Source organism: Silene latifolia, chromosome 10, assembly GCF_048544455.1.
Source record: "Silene latifolia isolate original U9 population chromosome 10, ASM4854445v1, whole genome shotgun sequence".
Classification (NCBI taxonomy): domain Eukaryota; kingdom Viridiplantae; phylum Streptophyta; class Magnoliopsida; order Caryophyllales; family Caryophyllaceae; genus Silene; species Silene latifolia.
In genome coordinates this window covers 135,071,869-135,096,400 of record NC_133535.1, presented here as the reverse complement: position 1 = coordinate 135,096,400, position 24,532 = coordinate 135,071,869, and the positions used below count along the sequence as shown (strand labels likewise).

Sequence of the window (24,532 nt, the reverse complement as noted above, 5' to 3'; positions counted from 1 at the left end):
AATGCAAAGAGAGTGCCCTCGTAAGAGGAAAACGATTGATTAATTTAAGTTGATTGAGTGTAGTTGGTCAAATTGGTCGGTCATGCAACAGAGAGGCTGGTACCCGGAAAGATCCGAGCTTACGTGGTCGGAAGTCCAAGCACGTAGGCGCCAATTAGTAAGAACGAAGTCTAGAATGCAAAGGGAGAAGAGAAGGGCGGACACTCGCGTGAGAAATATGAGGAACGAAGGCTCCTATTTATACTAATCACGCGGAGGAATAGGGTTTCGGAGACTCTTTGGAAGTGAATCTCGGAAAGATATGAAAAAGATACGTAAATCATGCGAAGAAGGGCCTGGGAAGAGGCGCAGCAGCCACTGCGTCTCTTGGAAGAGGCGCAACACCTGCTGCGTCTATTCCCAGGAGGTTTCCTCCTGCTGAAGAAAGATTTCCGCGTTTGAGTTATGGTAGGACGGAAATAATTCGATTATCTTATGAATATTACGGGATATTATTTGCCAAAAGATAAAATTTATGAAATATGGAATAGAAATATCCGGAACATTCCAGAACATTCTGACTCGGGATTTAACGATTATCGAGAAAATGGAGACGGTTTTTGACCCGGACTCGAATGTACTCTAATTATCGCCAAAACGACCGTATCGGACGTAGATGACAACTATGAGGTCGACATTAATATTTGAGCAATCACTTGACGATAATCTTATTTAATCGTCACAAATCGTTCCGCGAATCGAACATGCGGCCCAATCATCACCGGGTGGTTTGCGGGAGGTGCGGAAACGAGGTGTCTCTGAGCCCCCACTTTGACCGAGGCTTGGACAAGGCGAAAGTCAAAGTATAGCCATCAGGTCAATCGAAGATTACAACCCGACGACTATGGCGACGCGAGGCGGCTCAAGGGGTCTGAGCCAAGGACTGTCGTCGGGAACATTTTAGAGTCTGTCGACTATCGGGAGGGTCGTTTAAAGTCCATTAGACTACGTAAGGAAGCTCGCTTGACCATGAGAAGAGACCATACCGAGATACCCCGGGTGAAGCGGGATCAAGACGCTTCGGCAAAACTCTTTGGTCGAAGGTAACTTGGTGTCGAAGACATTAGGGGTCACAGGGAACTTTGGTCGAATTCTGCGGGGAAACAAGAACTATTGAAAACAAGCAGGACGTCGTAGAAATCGCTGGGAATCCGCTTGCGTCGGTCTTAAGCGAACTCGGCGAAACTTGAGGTTGAATCGCTTGCATCGGTCTCAAACAAACTCTTCATGGGTAATATTGACGACTAGGAACATCTTGATCGTCGTGGGAGAAATCTCGAATGAGCAAGACGCAAAATACTATCTGCACGGATATAATGATCTTGAGCAATATGCAAAAAAATATGCATACTGGATAAAAGGATTTGAGCAATATTGCAAAATATGCTGCTATTTGGATATAATGCGGGCGGAACGAAAGAAAATCATCGAAACGGACCAAAAGAATATAATAGCGTTGAGGAAGAGGCGCACCAAAGATGGGCCCACAAATAACGAACTCATAACGAATTTTTGAAAATCCGTATGGAGGGAACACAAGGAAGAGGCGCAGCACTTGCTGCGTCTTTTCCCCAAATTGGCTATTTCTGCGTAAAAACGCGAAATCAGAAGGAATTGTATTTCATTATTTCGAAACATAATTCTTGCATTTCTCTCTCAAATCTTCACCATTTCCGTCAAGGTTTGATCCAAAAGCTTGCTTTAAAGATGACTAATCGAGGTATGTGTTCCAATCTTGCATTAATCGTCTTCATTTGTTGAATTTTGAGCCGCGAAAATTAGGGTTTTCGACCCTTTTGATCGAAAATTTGGGGCTTTTCCCCCAAATAGATTTGCTTTGCCAAATTGATACTAGAAATGGATAGTAGGTGATGTTAGGAACATAACCATGTGTTTGCTTCGAATTTTCATTGAGTTTTGAGCCTTTGAATGAATTTTGAAACGGTTTTACAGCTAAACCGTAAATTGCTTCGAAAATAGCCTTAGGATGGCCCATTTGCGATGAAACTTGTTATTTGGAATCCCTGGATGATGGGTAAACTTCCTACCATCTCAGAATTTTGGTTTGTGACAACTTTTTCAGGACACCTTTCTAGGGCATAATCGCCGTTATAGCGAAATGCTGCCGAGTTTTCGACTTGAACTCGGAACTAGGTTTTGACTTGGACTTGACTTGACCCAATTTATCACATGAGTGATTGGGTTGGTGGGAATATGACCAAAGATGGCCGGAAAGGGGTGTTTTCAGGGCTTCGAAGGCTCGAAAACCCCTTAACAAAGGCTTGTCGTCATGTGACGCGGCCTGAATTTGCTTTAATGTTGCAGGTGATGAGGCTTCTTCTTCTGGGAGGACTCCCATGGAGATAGACGCTGCTGTTGTTGAGGAGGTTTTAGAGCAGGCCTTCACCGCCGCGGTGATGGCTGCTGAGTTTCACGAGGAGGAGGCCGTCGAGGAGGAGGAGATCCCGAGACGAGCCAACATCGGGAGAGGGGGTCGTCAGCTGAGGGGAGCTCTGCGTGGCCGAGACCGGGAGAGTAGGCACCTTGTGTGGGGGGCAGAGGGTCACCGTCCTACGGGACGGTGAAGAGTCTGGTAAATAGGAATTCACTACTCATTACCTATCCTCTTTCATTCTTTTAGTTCAAATTTCTTGCAAATTTCATTCAAAACTAAAGATAGCTTTGTTTCAAATCATGATAGGAGGCCGGGAACATCAGGTCGTTCTCGGGTTACACGACAGCGATGGAGCACTACGAGCGGCTGTCGGCGGAGGAGAGGGCCATGATCGAGCGTGGAGCATTCGGTCCTCTGGTTCGTGTCCTGGAGGGATATCATGAAGAGGAAGTTGCGGGCTAACCTTAGCCTGGTCCGCGCTTTCTTGGATCGGTTCTGGGATACGACTTCCACGTTTCACCTGCCTTTCGGTGAGGTGGGAGTTACTTTGGAGGATTACGGCATGATTTCTCGGTCCGCGTGTGGGACCGAGGAGATGGTGTGGCCGGAGACTGCTATGAGGGCGGATTCGGCCGAGGCGAGGAGGTTGATCGGCTGGAACTTGTCGCCGAAGGCTGTTGCAGTGCCGGGTTTGGTACCTAGTACCTACGTTCGAGACTACTTTGCGGGGAAGACCCCGGAGCTGGTGACGATCGATGGGAGGGAGACGGCTCCTCCTCCCTGCACAGCTGAGCAGAGGGCTCGCTTGTGGCTTTGGTGGTTTCTGTCTTCGATTTACCTCGGAGACAAGGGCGAGAGGTTGTCGACGAAGCTTCTTCCTTTTCTTTCTGACCTGAGTTCCCTAGGACGCTGGGACTGGGTCACTGCTGGTTTTGCGGTCCTCATCCGCTTTATGAGGGCCATGGTTCGTCCGGAGTTGATGGAGAAGGGGACTTCTCCAGGCACTGTCGGACCTGGGCTACTGCTGGAGGTATGAACCTTCCTTTTAATAGCAAATTCCTTTCTTTATCGAATCACGAAAGATCGTTCTTGATTATTCTGTTTTACAGGCATGGGTGTACTCCTACTTCCCGAGTCTCGCGCCGAAGAGGACGGAGCCGTTGGAGAAGGCCTATCCCGTGGTGAGGGATTGGGTGATGTGCCGGACGAAGAGCAAGCGTTCATCTCATATTGTCTACCGGCGGGACGTGAACGCCCTTCAGCTGAGCAGCGTGAGTATCCCATTTATATACACTTGTATTTCTTTATCCTCTGCCTTCACTTGATCATCGGCATGATCTCTGCCTTTATATTGTCGCAGTGGGTGCCCAGACCTTGGGCGGAGTACGCTAGAGCGCCTCCTTTTGTTGCTGAGGTCCTTCGACCTAGGAGCCCGAGTCGGCTACTGTTGAGGACGTCGATGGGTCTTGTGTGGTATCTGGGCGAGCGTTTGGCTCGTCAGTGATCTCGGGACGCGTTGACGGTTCCCGTTGATCCTCCGAGGACGATGTTCAGGGAGCCTTCGAGGCCGAGAGGAGGCGGACTGGCCGGTGCCGGTGGCGACGACCTTCTTCTCCCGGCGAGGACTACTCGGCGTTCCTTTACGGGAGGTTGGCGTACCGGCCAGTAGTGGTGAGTATCTTTTACTTTTCCTTGATTTGATTTTGAGAATTACGACGAAAGATCATCGATTAATGAGAGTTATTTGTCTTTGCAGGAGGTCGAGGTGGCGGGCATCGAGCCCCAGCGTACCACTTCGAGACTCTTGAGTACACCGACGCGACCGGGAGGACGACGATCTCCGAGTTGCGTGACTTTGACGTAGTTGTGACGGATCTTGGCCTAGACGATCGGCAAGATCTCGATTCGGAGGGTGAGCCTCCGACTTATATACCTTTCGTGTGAGAACACATTTGATTGAACTTGTTGAATTTATCGAGAATTTCTCTTGAAACGTAGGTCGCGCCATCTCGCTTCGTGGCACTATGGAGGGTGGCCAACCGGCTGCGAGCTACGCATCATCGAGGCACTCGTCGGTGGTCGAGGTCGTCGGTATGAACCTCATTTGATTTCTTTTGATTTTTGATTTTAGTTTTGATTTGGCTTGAATTGATTGACATGAGCCAATTTGTTCTTTGTTCTGGTGACCGCGAATGGAGCGAGAGTTGGCCGATCCGGGAGGAGACGGCTCGCTTGTTGAGGGAGCTCGAGTTTCGGGATGCCGAGAATGCCGTTCTTGCGGCAAGAGTTGTTGAGTTGGAGGGCGCCAGTGTAGTTTTGTGTAGTTTTGTAGACTTGTACATTTGGACTTCTGATTTGAACATTTTTGGACTTTTTTTCGGGGCGCAAGCCCCGGTTGCTTGGACTTTTGAACTTTGTTGGGCGCAAGCCCCGGATTTGCTTGTACATTTGTATATACGATGGCCACGAGTGCCTTTCTTTGCTGGGTTGTGTTGCTTGTACTGCGGTTAGTTCTTGAACAGTTTGGTAGACAACGGTTTACGCCGTCATCGCCGAAATTTACATAGAAATCACACAAAACATACATTTTTAATACACATATGGCTTTAATTAGCGCAAAATGAGACTCACAAGGATACGAAAAATGCAAAAATTTGGCCGGAAATGACCGGACGGTAGGGAGGGTTACCCCCTAAAAAAAGAAAAAAGAGAAATCTACAAGTGTAGAAATGAAATGTTGAAATTTGTTAAAAATGAAAACAAAAGAAAATTTTTCAAAAAAGGAAATGAAATTTATTTCCTAAAAATAAATAAATTTATTTACTAAAAATGAATAAATGAAATAAAAAGAATCAAGTGTGATGAAAATGGCGAAGGTATCGATGTCGCCTCGAAATGCGCGCCCGCGAATTTAGGAAACTTGAGACATGGTAAACTGCTCGTATTTACCAAAATAAAACCCCGCAGGAATAGGAAATCGTGCGTTTATAGAATTAGGAAAGATCCAAACGCGGAAATCACGGAAAGTGAGCCTGGGGAAGAGGCGCAGCATGAGCTGCGTCCCTTTGAAGAGGCGCAGCAGGTGCTGCGCCTGTTCCCAGGCTTGTCCGTTCTGACGGATTTTTGGAAACAGCAATTAGTATAAATAGAAGCGTCGATGGAGTTTTAATTCACATAAATCCGCCGTCTTTTCTTCGTCTATTAACATAAAATTCCCAAAATAAATTTTCAAGAGAAAATCATCATGAATACTTTGGAGATCCGCTTGAAGGAATGGACTAATGAATTTTCGAATATTGAGAAGCATGACATGGGTGCTTATAACTTTGGGTCTTTATTGAGTTTGAAACTCATCAAAATTGTAAAGCCGTTCTTGGATGCTTGCCTTGACTATTGGGACCCGAATTATCATGTTTTCGCGTTCCCGGGAGGTGACATTTGTCCTTTTCCGGAAGAAATAGCTGCTATTGGTGGGTGGGATCCCGAACACTTACCTGCCATTCCTTCCACTTCACAAGGGTATAAGAGCAAATTCAGAGACTTGCTTGGACTGACCAGACTTGAGGTGGATCGCTTAGTTACCCCGAAAGGCGTGAGAATGTTGGACTTTATTGATCGATTCATCAACAGGGCCGACCCTACTGTTTCCTATGTTGCCAGGAGGAGAGCATTCGGCTTTTGTTTGCTGCATGTGTACGTCTTCCAAGGGCATGTTGATGAAGACTTGAGAGGTGATCCTCGTCTTTTGGGTCTTATCGAGCAAATGGAGCTGCGCAGGAGCCCAGCTTGTTTATGCTTAGGGGAGATTATCTTAGGCTTGGATAATAGGAAATCCAACCGCGATCTGCCAATTTTGGGGAGTCCCGTCATCTTACAGGTAAAAGACACCTTTTTTTTTTTTTTTTTTTTTTTTTTTTTTTTTTTTTCGTTTTTCGTCTTCTTTTTTTTGTTTTCTTTTTTTTGTTCGGTGTCTAACACCTTCTTTTGGTAGGTTTGGCTTATGGAACGGCTCCGACTGCTCGAACCCCCAGTTCATGCACTTTCCTATCATTCCCGTATGATTGCGATGAGGACGCGGTTGTACATGGTGGACTTCACCGGTCTGCGATTATTGGAAGAACAAGTCAAGAGTGATGATGGCCCGTTGGTTAGGTGGATCGCACCGTGGTGGCACCTCAAGTCTCATCACCGGAGTGTCTTCTTTGGATCCTACTAGGTCCGTGCGCATTCCGGGACTGGAGTTCATGGTATGCATCTTTCCGGAAAGATTGATGAGGCAAGTCGGGTTGAAGCAGACGATCCCTAGGCTTGACACCGTTCCGCAGACTGCTATAGCGCTTACCACAGAGAGCCGAAGAGAGTGGGCTATTAAATGGGCCCAAAGAAACATGTGGTTCTTGAGCTTCTCTGCCAATGCTTTATGGGTGTCGGATTCCTACCTGATGTGGAGAAAGGCTGCAACTTCGGAAGAGCGTGAGAGACTGAGGAAACGCGAACCTGTCGACTACAAGGTGCGCGAGGGAGAGAAAGAGAAGGAGAAGCATCTGACAGGGGGAGAAGAAGAAGCCGGGCTTCAGGTCATTCGCCCTTCAAAGAAATCAAAGACTACTCCTGTTGCGGAAATGGTGGTTGGCAAGAATGGAAGAGTCAGGCCTCGAGAAAGACCGTTGGTGATTAGGTCTGAAGTGGTGCATGAGCGCCCGGCTCGTGGTCGTGACAAGAAGTATGACAAGAATGACAAGGGCAAGGGGAAGATGGAGGAATAGCCCGAGTCTTTATTTATTATTTGATTATTATTATTATTGTTGTAATAAAAAGGAGGGATTTTTAGAATCCTAGCCTATTCTATTTTTATTATGTATCGTATTATTATTATTTAGAATTTGAATGGAATAAAAAAGGTTGAATGGTTATGAAACCGTTGTGGTTTTCTTTTATTATTCTTGTCGAATTTCAAATGCAATGCAAATGTCCTTCTATTTACATTTTAGATATAATGGGTTGAATCCTGTGAAGGATTGCCTACGTATTCACTTAAAAAAGCGAAATCAAACCCTTGCGCGTAGTTCGAGAAAATGTAAAAGAATAATTGTTCTAAGCAAGAGCTTGTAATGAACATAGAAAATAAGCATGAGCTTTTGCTTGTTCTCAAGGTGCGAATTTGGTTTATTTGATGATATGAGGATGGCAAATTTGTCAAAATGTAAGAGCATGGTGACACTTAGCTTATTTCAGCTTGGCCAGGGGCCGTTTATTTAGTGCCACAAGAGCGACACATGGGTTTACGCGAGGCGCGTGTTTGTCCTATTCTAGGCATAGTATCGTTTTAATTGGTCAAGGTTTGTGGGATTTGAAAACTCATTCCCATCTAGGTCTGTGATTCTAACCGCACCCCCTGGGAGTATGGATTTGACTAGATATGGTCCGGCCCAATTAGGTTTGAATTTTCCCCTTGGGTCGACAGGTAAAAGAGCTCTAACCGATTTGAGTACCAAGTCTCCTTCTTTGATGTTTCTTGGCCTAACCCTTTTGTTGAAAGCTCGTTTGATACGTGCTTGATATGTTTGGACGTTATGTAAGGCGCGTAGCCGACGTTCATCCAGGAGGATGAGTTCTTCATATCTATCCTTCTTCCAATCGGCTTCAGGGATTTGGCTTTCGAGTAAAATACGCAAGGATGGTATTTCTAGTTCGACTGGTTGTACGGCCTCCATGCCGTAGGTCAAATAGAAAGGAGTGGCCCCGGTGGGCGCCCTGATCGATGTACGATACCCCCATAAAGCAAAGGGTATCTTGCTTGGCCAATCTCTATAGTTGTCAGTCATTTTCTTGAGAATTGTGACAACGTTCTTGTTTGCCGCCTCTACCGCGCCGTTAGTCTGTGGTCTATAGGGCGAAGAGTGGTGATGCTTAATCTTGTATTTGGCTAGCAATTGCTCGGTTTCAGCTTGGAAGTGTGACCCATTATCACTAATGATCTCATGTGGACAACCATATCGACAGATGATGTTGTTTTGTATGAACTTTGCCACATTTTTAGCCGTAAGACCAGTGTAGGAAGCCGCTTCTACCCATTTGGTGAAGTAGTCAATTGCCACTAGAATGAAACAGTGACCTCCCGTTCCGGCTGGGGTTATCTTCCCGATTATGTCACTTCCCCATGCAGAAAATGGCCAAGGAGATGTCATCGTATAGAGCAATGAGGGAGGGACATGTTGTACATTCCCGAAGATTTGACAATTATGGCAATGTCTTACGTATTTGATACAATCGGATTCCATTGTGGTCCAATAATATCCTAAACGTGTGATTTTCTTTGCCATCATGGGCCCACTCATGTGGGGACCGCATTCTCCGTCGTGGACTTCTTCCATCACCTTTCGTGCCTGTGAATGATCGAGGCAACGTAGGACTACACCAAGAGGTGTTCTTTTGTATAATTCTCCTTGCATCAGAATGTATTGGGAAGCTAGTAGGCGTATAGCACGTTGTCCCCTCTTGTCCATATCCGGTGGATAGGTACCATTGAGCTTAAAGTTCAAGATTGCTTGGAACCGGGGTTCTGCGTGATTTCCTCTTCATTGGTGATTTGGTGGACATAAGTTTCGGGTTCGACCGTCGTTCGATGCACAAAGGCATGTCCATCATGTGGTCTGGCATATTTATCAAAGATGCAAGTTTCGCAAGAGCGTCTGCAAATTGATTTTCTTCCCGAGGTAGGTGTAAGTAGGTTACGTGATCAAAGAATTGGGCCACTTGGTCTATCCTAGCTTGATAGGGTGCAAGGCTCTCACTTCGGATTTTCCAAGATCCTGTAACTTGGTTGATGATTAGTGATGAGTCTCCATGTACTCGGAGGTTTTTGATGCCTAAGCTTACCGCCGCTTGTAGTCCAATGAGACAAGCTTCATACTCTGCGGCGTTATTTGTCACCTCGAAGTCGAGTTTGACGGCAATCGGTGTATGCTCACCTTCAGGAGAAATGAGCAACACTCCTATTCCGAATCCTCGTAAGTTTGATGCTCCATCAAAGTACAGATCCCAGGAGTCTACATCTGTTTGAAGTATATCCTCGTCGGGAAATGACCAAGTATCTATGGTCTGTGCGTCATTGATAGGATTTTCTGCGAAGAATTCGGCGACGGCGCGACCTTTTATAACTTTCGGTGGCACATATTTGAGGTCGAATTCGAGAGCATCGAGTCCACCTTGCGGATGTCCGTTGAGGACGGGTTTCTCGAAAAGGTATTTGAGTGGATCCATTTTGGAGTATATCTTGACGGAGTAGCTAAGCATGTAGTGACGTAGCTTCTTCGTTGCCCACACAAGAGCGAGGCATGTCTTTTCGAGTTGTGAGTATTTGCACTCATATTCCAAGAACTTCTTACTTAGGTAGTAAATTGCTCTTTCTTCACTTCCTACGATTTGAGCCAAAGATAGCACCCATGGCGGTTTCGATTCATTGTGAGATATAAACCAAGAGGTTGATCTTGTTGTGGCGGCATGAGCACCGGTGGTTTAGCCAATATCTCCTTGATTCGGTCGAATGCCTTTTGACAATCATCATCCCACATGGTGTGGTCTGTTTTCTTGAGTTTCTTGAAGATAGGCTCACAAATCATTGTAAGTTTCGATATGAATCGACTTATGTACTGTACCTTTCCTAGGAATCCTCTGACTTCTTTTTCTGTTTGGGGTTGTGGCATTTCGATCAGAGCTTTGATTTTGGAAGGATCTATTTCTATTCCTCTTTGACTAACCACGTATCCCGGAGTTTGCGGATGTCACCCCGAACGTGCATTTCTGAGGATTGAGCCTCATGTTGTACTTTCGTAGCCTTGCGAAGAATTTGCGAAGATTCGCAATATGTCCCTCTCTTTCTTTGGATTTGACGATCATGTCATCTACGTATACTTCAACTTCTTTATGCATCATGTCATGTAAGAGTGTAGTTGCGGTGCGTTGGTATGTAGCTCCGGCGTTGATTAATCCAAACGGCATTACTGTATAGCAATAGGTTCCCCATTGGGTGACGAATGCGGTCTTATGCATATCTTCCATGGCCATTTTGATTTGGTTATAACCCGCATATCCATCCATGAAGGATAGTAATGCGTAGTCTGCAGTATTGTCCACTAATATGTCGATATGAGGTAGAGGAAAGTCATCCTTTGGACTCGCTTTGTTCAGATCCCTAAAGTCAACACAAACACGGATCCTCCCATCCTTTTTGGGTACGGGTACTATGTTGGCTACGCAGTCAGAATACTCGGAAACTTTGATGAACCCGGCTTTGAATTGCTTGTCAACTTCTTCCTTAATCTTTAGAGCCCATTCCGTTCTCATTCGTCGAAGCTTCATTTCACGGGTTTGAAACCTGGCTTAATCGGAATCCTATGTTCGGCAATATCCCTGTCGATCCCTGGCATGTCTTTGTAGGACCAAGCGAAAACGTCTTTGAATTCATTTAGGAGGTCTATGAAATCGGCCCTTTCGGTAGAGCTCAAGGTAGTCCCTATCCTAAGTTCTTGGGGTTCTAGTTCGGTTCCTACGTTGATGGGTTCGGTATCTTCTATTACTGGTCCCCCTTCCCCTTCCTGTAATATTTCTTTGTCTACGTAGGGAGGTATTTCGGTCAAGTCTGGGTCTTGGTCATCCTCAGTATCATCATAAACAGAATTGCACTCGAAAGAACACAAAGAGTAAGCAGAACCTGATTTATTCATATTAAGATTTGAGTAAAGTTGAAACAAATGAGCCAACTGATCCATGGTCAGTGGCGGCAAAGGGACAGTAATTGGGGCATTTCCCGAACTACCGTGACTACTCGAGGCTAAGCTAGGAGAAACAAAGGGAGTGGGGGTGACAACAGGGGTAGATTCTCTAATGACTCCTCTAGACTCCGACTCTGACTCCGACTCCGACTCCGACTCGAACTCATCGTCTTCTGGTTCTCCTTTGAACATCTCTCCTTCTCCAGTAGTGAGCTTGAAGAGTCTTCCTTGGTTGTTGGTCCACTTGATAGATTTTCTCCATCCTTTTGTTGCTTTGTGTCGGTTTCGTGATCAACGCGGTGGGGTTGAAGCGATCGTCTGAAGTATCATAGTAATGATCTCATCCTGCGCGGCCCTAATGAATCGGTCCTCTCCAAACAATAGGCTAACAGCTTGTTCGTCTAAGCAAGGTGCTTGACGGGTTTTGACGGTAGGAACCGTTTCGGGAGGAATGAAGTAGCAATCGTGAAAGATCTCGATTCCGGCTAGCTTCCTCTCAAGATAATGCCAAGGTTCGGGAAATCCGTGAAAGAGTTCTGAACTTCCTTCTTGAACGAAGTACCCATTTAGAGTGGGGAGATATGGCCTCATTTGGACTCCTACGTGCTTGCGATTTTGGACTTGAGCGAGCATCTCGAGAACTTCTTCTTTTGTGGGTTTATACCCTAGCCCAAGTGGTATCCTTGTCGAGTTGCCTTCCTTGTATGGTGCGAAGGTATTCTTCCGAATTGGGTTCAAAGGCATTCCAGGGAAGTATCCCCGGGATTTGAGTATGTGGTTGACCACTAAGTTGGAGTAGGGATTATAATATAGAGGTGCCAACTCACTTTCTATGACGTTCACACTTTGGAAGCCCCCAAGTTCGTATATGGGATCCGCAAGGACTTGATTGTTTGATTGTTTCTCGATTATTGCCTTGATGGGTGACGAGGTGATCGTCACTACTTTGCCATTTAGTGGGATCTTGATCTTTTGGTGGAGGGTGGATGTTACCGCTTTGGAAGCATGAATCCAAGGCCTTCCCAAAAGTATATTGAATGAAGCTTCGATGTCCACTATTTGGAAGTTAACCTTCCGTTCGATTGGTCCCGTGGCTATGGTTAGGTTAGCAAGTCCAACCACTTTTCGTCGTGTACCGTCATATGCACGTACACCTTGATTGGTGGGAGTCCAATCCGACTCTTTCATGCCTAGCTTGTATGCTGTTTTGAGGGGTATGACGTTGACCGTGGAGCCATCATCTACCAAAGTCATTAGCACATTCTTCTTTAGACAAATGACGGTGATGTATAGAGCAAGGTTGTGACTAGCGCCAAAAGGTGGCAAGTCTTCGTCCGAGAAAGTAATAGGATTACTTAGTTTAGGTGATTCTTGGAAGACCAAGTTGACTACATCTTCAGGAGTGGAGTTATGTGCTACATTTAGCTTGGCCAAAGCTTGCAGTAAAGCTTGGCGATGTGGAAATGAGCTTGCCACTAGTTGCCGATGAAAGATCAGCCTTGGTCTTTTGTAATTGCTTGAGCAAATGATCAGTGGGGTCATCTTCGTTGTCATTTGGTGTGATGACATTGGTTGGACCGTTTTGAGTAGTGCTTTGATATGGGCGACCCGAACGAGTTAGGTGATCCACATCTTGGTCTTCACCATTTTGGACTATTTCCTTGACTAAGGAGTTTTCAATGAGATATTCGTCCTCATCATCATCGGCCCAAACCCCATTGACCGCAGCTAGTTCCTTCATTCTCATGATATCATTTTCTAGTCGTATGATTTGATCGACTAGTTTATCGACCACGGCGACTACTTCTTGCATAGTGGCATTTTGAGAGAAGATCAATGGTACGCGTTCCTTAGGTATTGCATTAGGATTGCGTAAGGTCGTTGCCATGTTTTCTAGTTCCCACACTTGTCTATCCACGTTCCTTGCCCATGTGATGAAGTCGGAAATGGTAGGGGAGATAGTAGAGTAGAACCCCTCTTTCTCAATTGCATGAATTTCATTCTCGGTGGGAGAAATGAGGTGTGAGCAATCTAAGGTAGATTCATCACTTGTAATCACTAGAACTCCAAGAGGATTCTGAGTGTTGTTGGGTTTACCTCCTGGTGGTATTGGGAGTCGACCATCTTCGATCATATCTTGAAGCACGTGTTTCAACTTGTAGCATTTTTCTGTGTCGTGCCCTTTGCCCCTATGGTATTCACAGTAGGAATTTTCATCCCAGAATTTGGACTTCTTTTCGGGTTCGGGAGTAGGTCCAATGGGTTGGAGTTTACCTTGTTTCATTAGCCTTTTTAGAGCGTTGGAGTACGTATCCCCAAGGTTTGTGAATTTCCTTGGTGGGGTAGTTTTCTTGGATGGCTCGAGAAGGTTAACTTCGTCGGTCTTGCTAGTAGAGCCGTATGAACGACTTGTGGACCCTTGATATCCTCGACCTACCGTTTTGGACAAGAGTCCTTTGCGGATGTCATCTTCAATTCGTGTCCCTAGTACGGTTAAGTCCTTGAAAGTCTTGATGTTTTGATATCTCAAATGGTTGGCATAGATAGGTTTGAGATTATCCACGAACTTTTCCACAAGAGTAGCCTCATCCGGGCGTTCAACTAGTTGAGTGCTAGTCTTCCTCCACCTACTTAGGAAGTCGGTGAATCCTTCTTTGTCATTTTGGGTAAGAACCTCTAGAGTACGCATGTTGACTTGGATCTCGGCATTATCCGCATATTATTTCGAGAATTCGATCGCGGCGTCCTCCCAAGTAGCGACCTTCTTGTGATCTAAAGTGTAGAACCATTGCTTCAGAATGGTGTCAAGAGATGAAGGAAAGATCCTTAGGAACATCTCGGGTTTGATGCCTTTGATAGACATGTAATCCTTGAAGGCACGGATGTGGTTCAAAGGGTTCTCATGTCCTTTGAACTTAGGGATGTCCGTCATGCTAAAGTTAGTTGGCAATTTGGAATTGACGGCTTCATATTTGCGATTATTTTCCCTATAAATGTCATCCCCCTTAAGGTACATCAATTGCTCCTCTAGGTATTGGAGTCTTTTCTCAACTCGATCGTCCCTATGATAGGATTCTCATCTTTAGACTCGTCATCGGAAAAACGTAGTACTTCACCTTTAGGGGGAGGCAACCTTCCCTCTACATCAAAGATACGGCCTTCGATAAGTTCAAGGCGGTCATAGGTTTGGTCTTGAGTGATTTGCATTTGGGCTAGCGCGGCTAGGATTCGATCACTATTCTCTTGAAGTTGCTGGAGATTTGTTTCATCGCTTGATCCGGGCATCTTGGAAACTGGATAAGAGATCGGCGACGAATCAAAACACGATCGACCATTTCGACACATTTGCTAAAAGAAGAAAAGTTTTGACTCGTGAAGTGGGTGTGTGCCACTTGTGTTGAGTGAGTTTTGAAGAAAGACAAGGTCTTTGAAAATGTGTGTCCTAGTCAACTGTAGTGTAGTTGTAGGAGTGGACTCGAAGTGAGGTTTTGAAATGGGCTTGTGGCCCGAATTTTGACAGAGTTTCGATTTGGATTTTGCGCTAATTGAAGGCCTATTTTTTTCGAAATTCTTGTTAAAAAAGAATTTTGATTTTTGAAAATTCTTCATGGTTTTGTTTAGAAATGGTGATCACGTAGGGTTTACACATTTATACAAGCATTATAACGGGATGCTGAGTGCATTTAGAAGGGTTTTGGTTTAAAGGGTGGGTTGCCATACCGAACCATCAAACCCGAAGTCTATGGAGAGGCTCGTGCCAAACAAGAGTAAGGCCGATTCCTAGTCCATTTCCTCAAGTAGTGAAGGCCCTTGATACAAACAAGAGTAAGCATCATGGTGTGGATGACGTCAATCGCTATCCATCCTTAGGCCCAAATAAGAATTAGGACCGTTTAGACGGGACGATTGGTCGAATGGGTTGGGTTGGGCCTAGGAAGGCCGAATAAACGATCTAGGAAGATCGAGTTATGAAAACCGACAATTGTCTTGTACAAATTTATTCCCTAACCTTGTTCGAGTTTCACCCTAGCTACACGTAAGTGTATATCCCAGCCGGAGTCGCCAAACGTGGGAGCGGGCCGCCCACGGGGCGCTTGGTGAGGATCGAAAACAAGCGTTTGCATTTTGTATGGAGTCGCCACCAATTTTTATGGGAAATTGGAACCGTTCGAATACCTCGTGTCATGTCAAGACACAAAGTAGTGACATGAACACTAAGCAATCGTTACCCTTAGCATTCTATGTCTAGAATGACTCTCGTGGATGCCAATGAACACGGGTGCTCACGGAGATCTGGAGTAAGGGGTGAGGGTACGTATTAGGAAGCTCTTTTGATCGAACACCTAATCCCGCCCGCCTCGATAGCGGCCTCTACTAATGATTAGGGAAGTTATTTATACTCGATATATCGTCGGCTATATGCATGCAATGCAACATCCAAGTTTTAATCCTAGCATGTGAGAATTTAACTAAGTCGGTTAACACGTAATTAGCATACAATTAATGTCAAAGTAGGAGTTAATGTTGATTACATGTGAAAACATTCAAGCAATAAAAGCAATACAATAATAGAAATACAATAATGAAAATTACAATAATTACATTGCATTAGGCGATTTATGTCGAAAATACCTTTAAAACGGATAATTTGAGAAAAACGGATAAAAGAAATCAACGAACAGGAATTAGAAGGTGATAATACGGATATTAGTTAGTTACGAAAGCTAATTAATTAGGTCAAGGCAGAAAAGGAGTTCAGAGGCGTAACTCATCCTCGAACAGCGCAGGAGATGCGCCCTCTGGAAGAGGCGCGGCGCTCTTTGCGCGTCTGTTCCAAGGGTGAATTCTGGCTGTGAAGCCGGAACTGCAAACCGTTAATGTCGATTGGTGATTTTAATGATGGATTAAAATTATTTACTCGGATGGAAGTGTTTAACAGATTAATTACATGTGAATGATGGTCATAAAAACAGTAAAACATGGGTGAGACGGAATATAACGAATTAATTACATGATTAATGATATTAATGAATGAGTCCTCTGTTGAAATCAATTAACTAGTCTAAACATGATGAATGTACAACGAATATACGACAAACATGTGAATAAACAAACGAAAACTATATCAATGGCGAATTCCAGAAACTCAATATGAACAAATTGAATCTCTGAAATCCGGGTTTGAATTTAATGACGAAAACCCGTAAATATGGATTATTTGGGATTTAAGTCGGACTTATGATGATTAAAACATATTAATGAATGATGAATTATATACATGTGATTATTAAACTATCATGTGAAAGAATTAAAGAACAAACAAATACAAATCAAATACGAACAAGAACGAATTACAGAGGACGAAGAAGAAGAAAAGAAGCAGGAACTGCGGCAGCCTCACGAAGAGGCGCAGCAGGAACTGCGCTCCTTCGAAGAGGCGCAGCAGTTGCTGCGTCTTTTCTCGTCTGTCAGTCTACTGGAAATCCGCAAAAACAGAGTTTTAAAGCACGGTTTTAGAAATCGGTTTTAATGGCGTTTTCGACATAAATCTTACAATAATGATATGATAAATAAAATACGATAAATAAAAGAGAGATTACACCCTCAGACTTACATGTTGACGAAACGAGATGTACTAAGATATCGATTAGTGAAAGCTCGACGCGAATGCAAAGAGAGTGCCCTCGTAAGAGGAAAACGATTGATTAATTTAAGTTGATTGAGTGTAGTTGGTTAAATTGGTCGGTCATGCAACGGAGAGGCTGGTACCCGGAAAGATCCGAGCTTACGTGGTCGGAAGTCCAAGCACGTAGGCGCCAATTAGTAAGAACGAAGTCTAGAATGCAAAGGGAGAAGAGAAGGGCGGACACTCGCGTGAGAAATATGAGGAACGAAGGCTCCTATTTATACTAATCACGCGGAGGAATAGGGTTTCGGAGACTCTTTGGAAGTGAATCTCGGAAAGATATGAAAAAGATACGTAAATCATGCGAAGAAGGGCCTGGGAAGAGGCGCAGCGATCCATCTGCGTCTCTTGGAAGAGGCGCAACACTGTGCGTCTATTCCCAGGAGGTTTCCTCCTGCTGAAGAAAGATTTCCGCGTTTGAGTTATGGTAGGACGGAAATAATTCGATTATCTTATGAATATTACAGGATATTATTTGCCAAAAGATAAAATTTATGAAATATGGAATAGAAATATCCGGAACATTCCAGAACATTCCGACTCGGGATTTAACGATTATCGAGAAAATGGAGACGGTTTTTGACCCGGACCGAATGTACTCTAATTATCGCCAAAACGACCGTATCGGGACGTAGATGACAACTATGAGGTCGACATTAATATTTGAGCAATCACTTGACGATAATCTTACGAACTGTCATAAATCGTTCCGCGAATCGAACATGCGGCCCAATCATCACCGGGTGGTTTGCGGGAGGTGCAGAAACGAGGTGTCTACAAGTACCATCTACAAATTCAATCTGCTTTCCATATTCTCTAATGATGAATACACCACAAATATTAGCGTACCTGTATGAATGAAATCATAATCTCCCAGGACAATTCCGACTATCATGAAATCCTAATTCTCCACAAGCATTACATTTCCTGGGCGCTTTCTTCTGTTCTTTCGTAGCTTTTTCCTTTTGGGACAGCATTCGTTTTCCAGACCCTTTCGTTTTTGACTGAATAGGAGGCAAGACAACCACTTCTGTTGGTATTTTTATTCCTAAGAGCATCTCAAGTTCCCTAGTCTTGTTCCTCATCCTATCACCCGTGTTACTAGTACTACTACATTCTGACGTACTGGTTTGTGCGCTTATCTTGTCTTTGAAACCTTTCAGAATGCCCATTAATTCATCCACATACTCAGGTTTTTGTTCAGCGAGTGTCACACACGAGAACACCTCGGACCATAGGGTACCAATTTTGTGCCGTCTAACATCTAATGAGTCACAATCTTCAATTAAAGTATGTGGCACATTATTACAAATCGGCTGACATGTTGCCAATTTGCTCCACCAACTTAACAGATACTGATCTGGAACATTGTCAAAGCCTTGTTCTTTCAACACATAAAGCGCATGACGACACAAAATTCCATGTCTCTCGAACTTTTTACAGGTGCAGTTCACTTTCATTTCGTCAGAGATAAAGTTAACATAGTAAACCTTGTCTTTTTCACGATCAATAATGGGGATGCTGTCACTGGTAGTAACCCCTAAAATTTTAACACCACAGGTGAAACAAGCAGCCACTCACTCGTTTTTAAATTCAGAAAACATCACTGGGGTGTAAAACTCAGAAGCGTGTTTTTCCAAAAGGTGAGGCGTTTCTAGATCAGGGAAGGAGTTTTTTGACTCGGCTATTAATTTGGACTGTTTCCATCGTTGAGCGTCCATAGCGCTTTCAAACCTCATAAGAAACTCAACCAAAGTTAAGTTTGGGTTCATGAAATTTTTGAAAAAGCTATTCTCGGACTCAGACCTGGACGTGGTTCTCATTAGTCCACCCATAAATAAATCCCTGAAACATGCTGGGATCCAAGAAGCCCTTTTGTCAAACATCGTATTTAACCATTCATTGTCGGTCAGCCCGTATGAGGTTATAACTGAGCACCACCGTTCCTCAAACTCAGACGGTTCGATATCTTCTACCCAAAGACAGGAGCACAACTCTTTCATGAAGTTAGTCTCTCTATATAGCGTAGTTCCGATCTTGTCTGGCAATTTTTTCATGATATGCCACATGCAATATCTGTGCTGAGTTTTGTCCCCGAACACTGTTTTAACCCCTGCTTTTATGCCTCTATCTTGGTCAGTAATTATGCACACAGGATACTTATTGCTCATTGCGCTAAGAAAATTCCGAAACAACCATACGAAATCCTCATCAGTCTCTTTCCTTATAAGTCCTGCTCCAAATGTCACACATTTTTTGTGATGGTCAACCCCCGTGAAAGGTGCAAATATCATTTTATAAGTGTTCATATTAAACGTCGTGTCAAAAGACGTCATATCACCAAAGAGACTGTAATTCTTTATAGCTATAGGGTCAAACCAACAAACCCTAGATAGTCGTCCACGATCGTCAACATCAAAATCAAAGTAGTATGAACTACACATGGCTTTCTTGTGCATGAAATTTTCAATCATCATTTGCGCATCATACCCTTTAATAAATTTCTTCACATCCCTCCAAAAATTTTTGAAGTCCTCGAGTGATGCCTCTACATTTTGATACCCTTTCACGTACTCTTTGAACATCCTAAAGCTTTGCACAGGCCCCTTATTCACTTTAGAATTCTCAACAATCATGGTTTTATGTATAAGGGTTAATTCTCGTGACTCGGTCAAATGCACCACTGTGTTTGGTGTTGAGAGAAGGTGGGTGTGACCTTCATGAAAGTCAGCAATCACATATTGTCCCTTTTCATTTCTTCGAAGAAAATTTTTTGCGCTACATGAGATTCTAGTCCTCTGCCTCTTTTTTACCTTCCCTCTAGGCTTACTTTCTCCAGCCTTACTGCACACACAGTACTTAGTCATCACAACCCCGTCTATGTTTCGTTGCGTCGACTTCCTCATTTTAAATCCAGAATTAGTACAATAAGTCTTATAGAAACCTAGCCCATCCTCCAGTTTATCAAAAACCATACCCAAATCAGGCTTCAATTCTGGCGCGCATACAGGTATTCTTTCCTTTGAGGGTGTCTCGATAATTGGTGTGCCTGCATCTATACACGATAGAATAGTATATCGTATAAGCAGAGAGTTCAACTAGCTGATACGCGACAAATATATTTCCAGATACGCTAATTAAGTCAGAAGCACTTAATCAATTAGAGATCAAGAAAATACAAAAAAAAAAATAAAAAACGCATAAATTAACACAGAAAATTGTGTCTGTTCAATGCCATATCGTATCTTTATAACTGACTACTTTAACGTAGACGTCTAGATACACCAATAATAATCAATGTTGTGCTGCTGAATAACGTAACCGCATCAATTATACTAATGGATACGTTAATCATATACGTAGATACCATGGTAACTAACTTCGGTGTTGCAATAATGAGAGAACTAACAGATAGCTAGCAGATACATTAATCAGGTTTGCAAAATTTCTAAATCTAATCATCAATAAACCTTAACCCAAAACTGATATGAATCATTTTTTTCGACAAAATAATCAAGCATGATGCTAAAAAAAACTAATCACTTGATACATCAATTTTCATCAGTCATCAGTTAACTCAACAATTAGGCTATCAGATACATCAATTCGCAACGATCCGATCACGATCAAAACAAACTGTAGACTGTAATGTAACAACAAATTAAACTTGATACATACCTAAATTGGAGGATGTTTGTGCGACATCATTGCTTGCGATTGGAACCACTACTACAGATACAGGCTATAACAACGGTCAAAAACCGTTGTTATATAAAAAAGCGGACGTTGTTAAAGCGTCCGTTGTAAAAGGTTATAACAACGGTTGGTTTTCTTAAGGAAACCGTTGTTAAAATTATTAACAACGGTTTTAAGTATAAAAACCCATTGTGGAAAGTGTGACTCAATTTTGGGGGGAAAGTTATAACAACGGGTTTTAATATACAAACCCGTTGTTATAACTAAAGACAACGGGTTGTTTGTAAATAACCGTTGTTGTTTGTTCTTAAAAAATAAAAACAAATTAAATTAAATATTACTAGATGCATGCATAATTACGGCCCGTTAGAATTCCGATGCATGCATTATTACTGACATCACTGTACATATGAACGGATAATATGGAATGAGAAGGGTTAGTAATAAGATTTGAAAGCAAACATTATTGAGAGATATGATGATGATTATGGCACAACTTCCTAACATATATATTAATTAAAAAGCAACTCAACCCACACATTGCTTAGTATAAATACATTGCATTATCTCAACTAACATTTCCATTATCTCAATATATTCATCTCCAAACCCTAACTGCTAAAACAAACTCTACTTAATCTTTCAAAACAAACTCCAAAAACTCCAACAAAATGAATGATTTCATCCTTAAGACTCTTACCATGATCGAGAACAACAACAACTTCATCCGCCGTTTCCTCCATATTGAGGAAAGTTTCAGGAGCTACCTTGCGGATGCTCGATCCGCACTGAAGCACGCCAAAGAAGATGGCTTGACGGAGCAAAGATGCGATTTGCGGCTATATGACGATATAGCAAGCTGGCTGAACGGAACCTCCAAATAGCCAAGGAGGAGAGGACGGATACGATAGAGCAGAATAAGATCCTCTATGAAAATATAAGAATTGCATTTTTATATATGTAATTTTTTTTTTAATTTATGTATTTATAAATATATATATATATATATATTAATTATGTTTATCTTGCTTCTTCATCTTGCTTCTTCATTGTTTTACTAACTAATTATGCGAACAATACTTAAACAAATAACATAATGGTCGATAAAAACACATACATGCAAAAGAAATAAATAGAAAAAGAAAATAATGACGATGAAACTAACAGTGACGGCGAGATTTACCTGATAAATACAGAACGTAATAGACGATGAAATCAACAGTGACGGCGAGAAGATAAAGCGACGATGCGAAAGTGAGAAAGAGAGAAAGAGAGAAAGAGAGTGTGTGTTTTGTGTTTGTTTGTCTCATTTGTGTTTGTGTTTGTGTTTGTGTATTAAGGGTTGTGTTTTGTGGTCGCAGCAGACTTTCATTTGTGTGGTTTACTGATATGGAAGGTATTGACAACGGTTATTAAACAACAACCGTTGTGAAATATGTTTTAACAACGGTTGTAAAAAAACACCCGTTGTTAAATAAGTTTTAACAACGGGTTTCAAAAATAACCGTTGTGATTACTTTTCACTAACTTTGCGCCAATTTTGCGCCAAATTATTAACAACGGTTGTGCATGTGTGACCCGTTGTTAAAACTAATAACAACGGTTTTTATAACCATACCCGTTGTAATTGATTTTAGTAAAATTCGCGCCATACATTCTACAACGTCTATTGTGATTTTCGTGAATAATCGTTGTTAAAGGGGCGTTGTAGTTGCTTGGATTTGTAGTAGTGAACAATCGCATCCGTAGGTTCAATCAAGGTATTAGATTCTTCAATGTCCATCAACTCCCTACGAATCAGATCAAAAAAATGTAAACAACAATCAGAAACTACAAACAGTACTAATTGTAGAGTAAATACGACTATTATGCGGTTAAATATGTAAAATCGATTGAAACTTACATCAATTCGTTGATCAAATGTATTGATCAAGAAGAATTTCGTTAATTTGGCGGCGTTATTAGCTAAAATTGGCGGTTTTCCTGTATTTTCGCGGGGTTTTTGTGAGTTTTTGAGAGAGAGAAGGTAAAGGTAGTGAGAGAATGGAAAATCGTGATTATGAGTTGGTCTTTTTTTTAAGCTTTTATATGCGCGTTTTATTTGGAACGGATCCCGTAATGTTTTGTTGCAATTTCCTTAATATAGGTCGTTCTCACCGTTCTCACCGAGTAATCGTTCTCACCGGATCCCACCTATATATATATATATATATATATATATATATATATATATATATATATATATATATATATATATATATATATATATATATATATATATATATACTTATTTTAATTTTTTTCTGTACGTTTGGAAATAACAATGATATTTTATAAAGTAAATTATTATTTTCTCTCATTTTCTATTAACCGTTGTAACGTTTAATTGGTAAAAACAATTTAAATGAGAACTACTTTTGTACCCGCGAAAATCGCGGACTTGTTCTATTTGTCCCATTTATTTTCTTTTGTTGACGTCCATCTTTAACTAAAATATAAAATATTTTTTTTATTGCGAATAAGCTATAAACCAAACATTTGTAAATGTTTTCTTCTTTTACATTATTTTTCATGATCATAGTAATATAGATAGATGTTTTAATTTGAATTTTATTTCCATATATTTTAATACATGTTAATATTATTCATGAATATTTTATAGTCAACAATTTAATGTAACTAATTTTATAATTATAAATGTTTGTTTAATTTTTTTACAAATTTGTTATTTTTATGTATTTATGATGTACGTCATAAATAATTAAGCTAAAAACGGCTGCGTCGTTAAGTCGATAAACAAAGCACTCCAAAATCGCGGTTACATATCTGATAGGTTTTTTTTAAGAAAGTAAAATAGATACTATTAATTTAACTTTTCCTCAAAATTTATACTTTTTATCAAAAACTAGGTTTGTGACCCGTAAAATTCACGGGTTTATCTGTTTTAGTTTTGATATTTTTATCGTATTGTTAATATCTGTTCGAGCAATTAGTTGTTGATCCATTTAAAAGTATACAGTCTTGAAATACATAGAAATTAGTTAGTTATTACCTTATTTCTTTGACAACTTTGGTTTATTTTTTTAAATCGAATCCTGCAGGTGACAATGTGGTAGCTACTAATTTTGAGAAACTTGACGACGGAACAATGACAAAGACGACTCATTATATATACGTGTATTTTACTCCGCAATATAATAAAGTGATTTTTTTAAATATTAAAAGTTGAAATCATCCGTATATAATAAATTCCGTATGGAAAAATCTTCAATGACGCCTTATAAGTTTGTAAACTCAATACCTCAGAATAGTCATCTGCAAATTATTTCCAGACCTCTCCATCAACCCTCCCATTGAAATATATTTGAAGTCTTTTCACCACGTTCATGCTTCAAATATTATTTACATCCGAAAAACATTTATTATATCGATAGAAAAATATTAGATACGATTCAACGGTATGATCGGTATGGTCTATATCTACTCCATGTATTACGAATTAAATTTTCATTTCAATTGGTCAATAATCTAAAAAACTATATTCCCTAAATTCGAATTTCAAAAGGTTCATAAAATTTTTTAAGTTCCTTATTACTATTTCAAGAATAGAATTTGATCCATCTCTTGTTATACTTATATCCACGATCCTATATAAAAATAAAAATAGTATTAAAGACTATAAAATAATCTATTTCAGTTTTGAAAAAAAACACACATAAACTTAAAAATATACGGATTAGAATTTAGAAATCATACTATTTAATATTTATCTGAAAGTTCACTTTCGCTTCCTTTTAGTACATGCCTTGATAATAGTTCATATGAAATGAAAAAGAAAAATATATATTAGAGCTGATTATACTCATGAATACAAAAATAAAAATTCAAATAGGCTGATAGGGAAAGCATAATAGTAAAATTACACAACAATATACGCTTAAT

General features: G+C 41.6%; 2 protein-coding genes across 2 annotated transcripts; both read right to left on the bottom strand.

Annotated features, from left to right (window-relative positions):
* Positions 1–17,757: 17,757 nt before the first annotated feature.
* LOC141608296 (protein FAR-RED IMPAIRED RESPONSE 1-like) lies at positions 17,758–18,354 on the bottom strand. Its single transcript, XM_074427659.1, has one exon. The coding sequence runs from the start codon at positions 18,352–18,354 to the stop codon at positions 17,758–17,760; it is 597 nt and encodes a 198-aa protein (XP_074283760.1).
* A 117-nt stretch (positions 18,355–18,471) lies between these two features.
* LOC141608295 (protein FAR1-RELATED SEQUENCE 5-like) lies at positions 18,472–19,800 on the bottom strand. Its single transcript, XM_074427658.1, has one exon. It carries the CDS (start codon positions 19,798–19,800, stop codon positions 18,472–18,474), a length of 1,329 nt encoding a protein of 442 aa, XP_074283759.1.
* Positions 19,801–24,532: the final 4,732 nt, after the last annotated feature.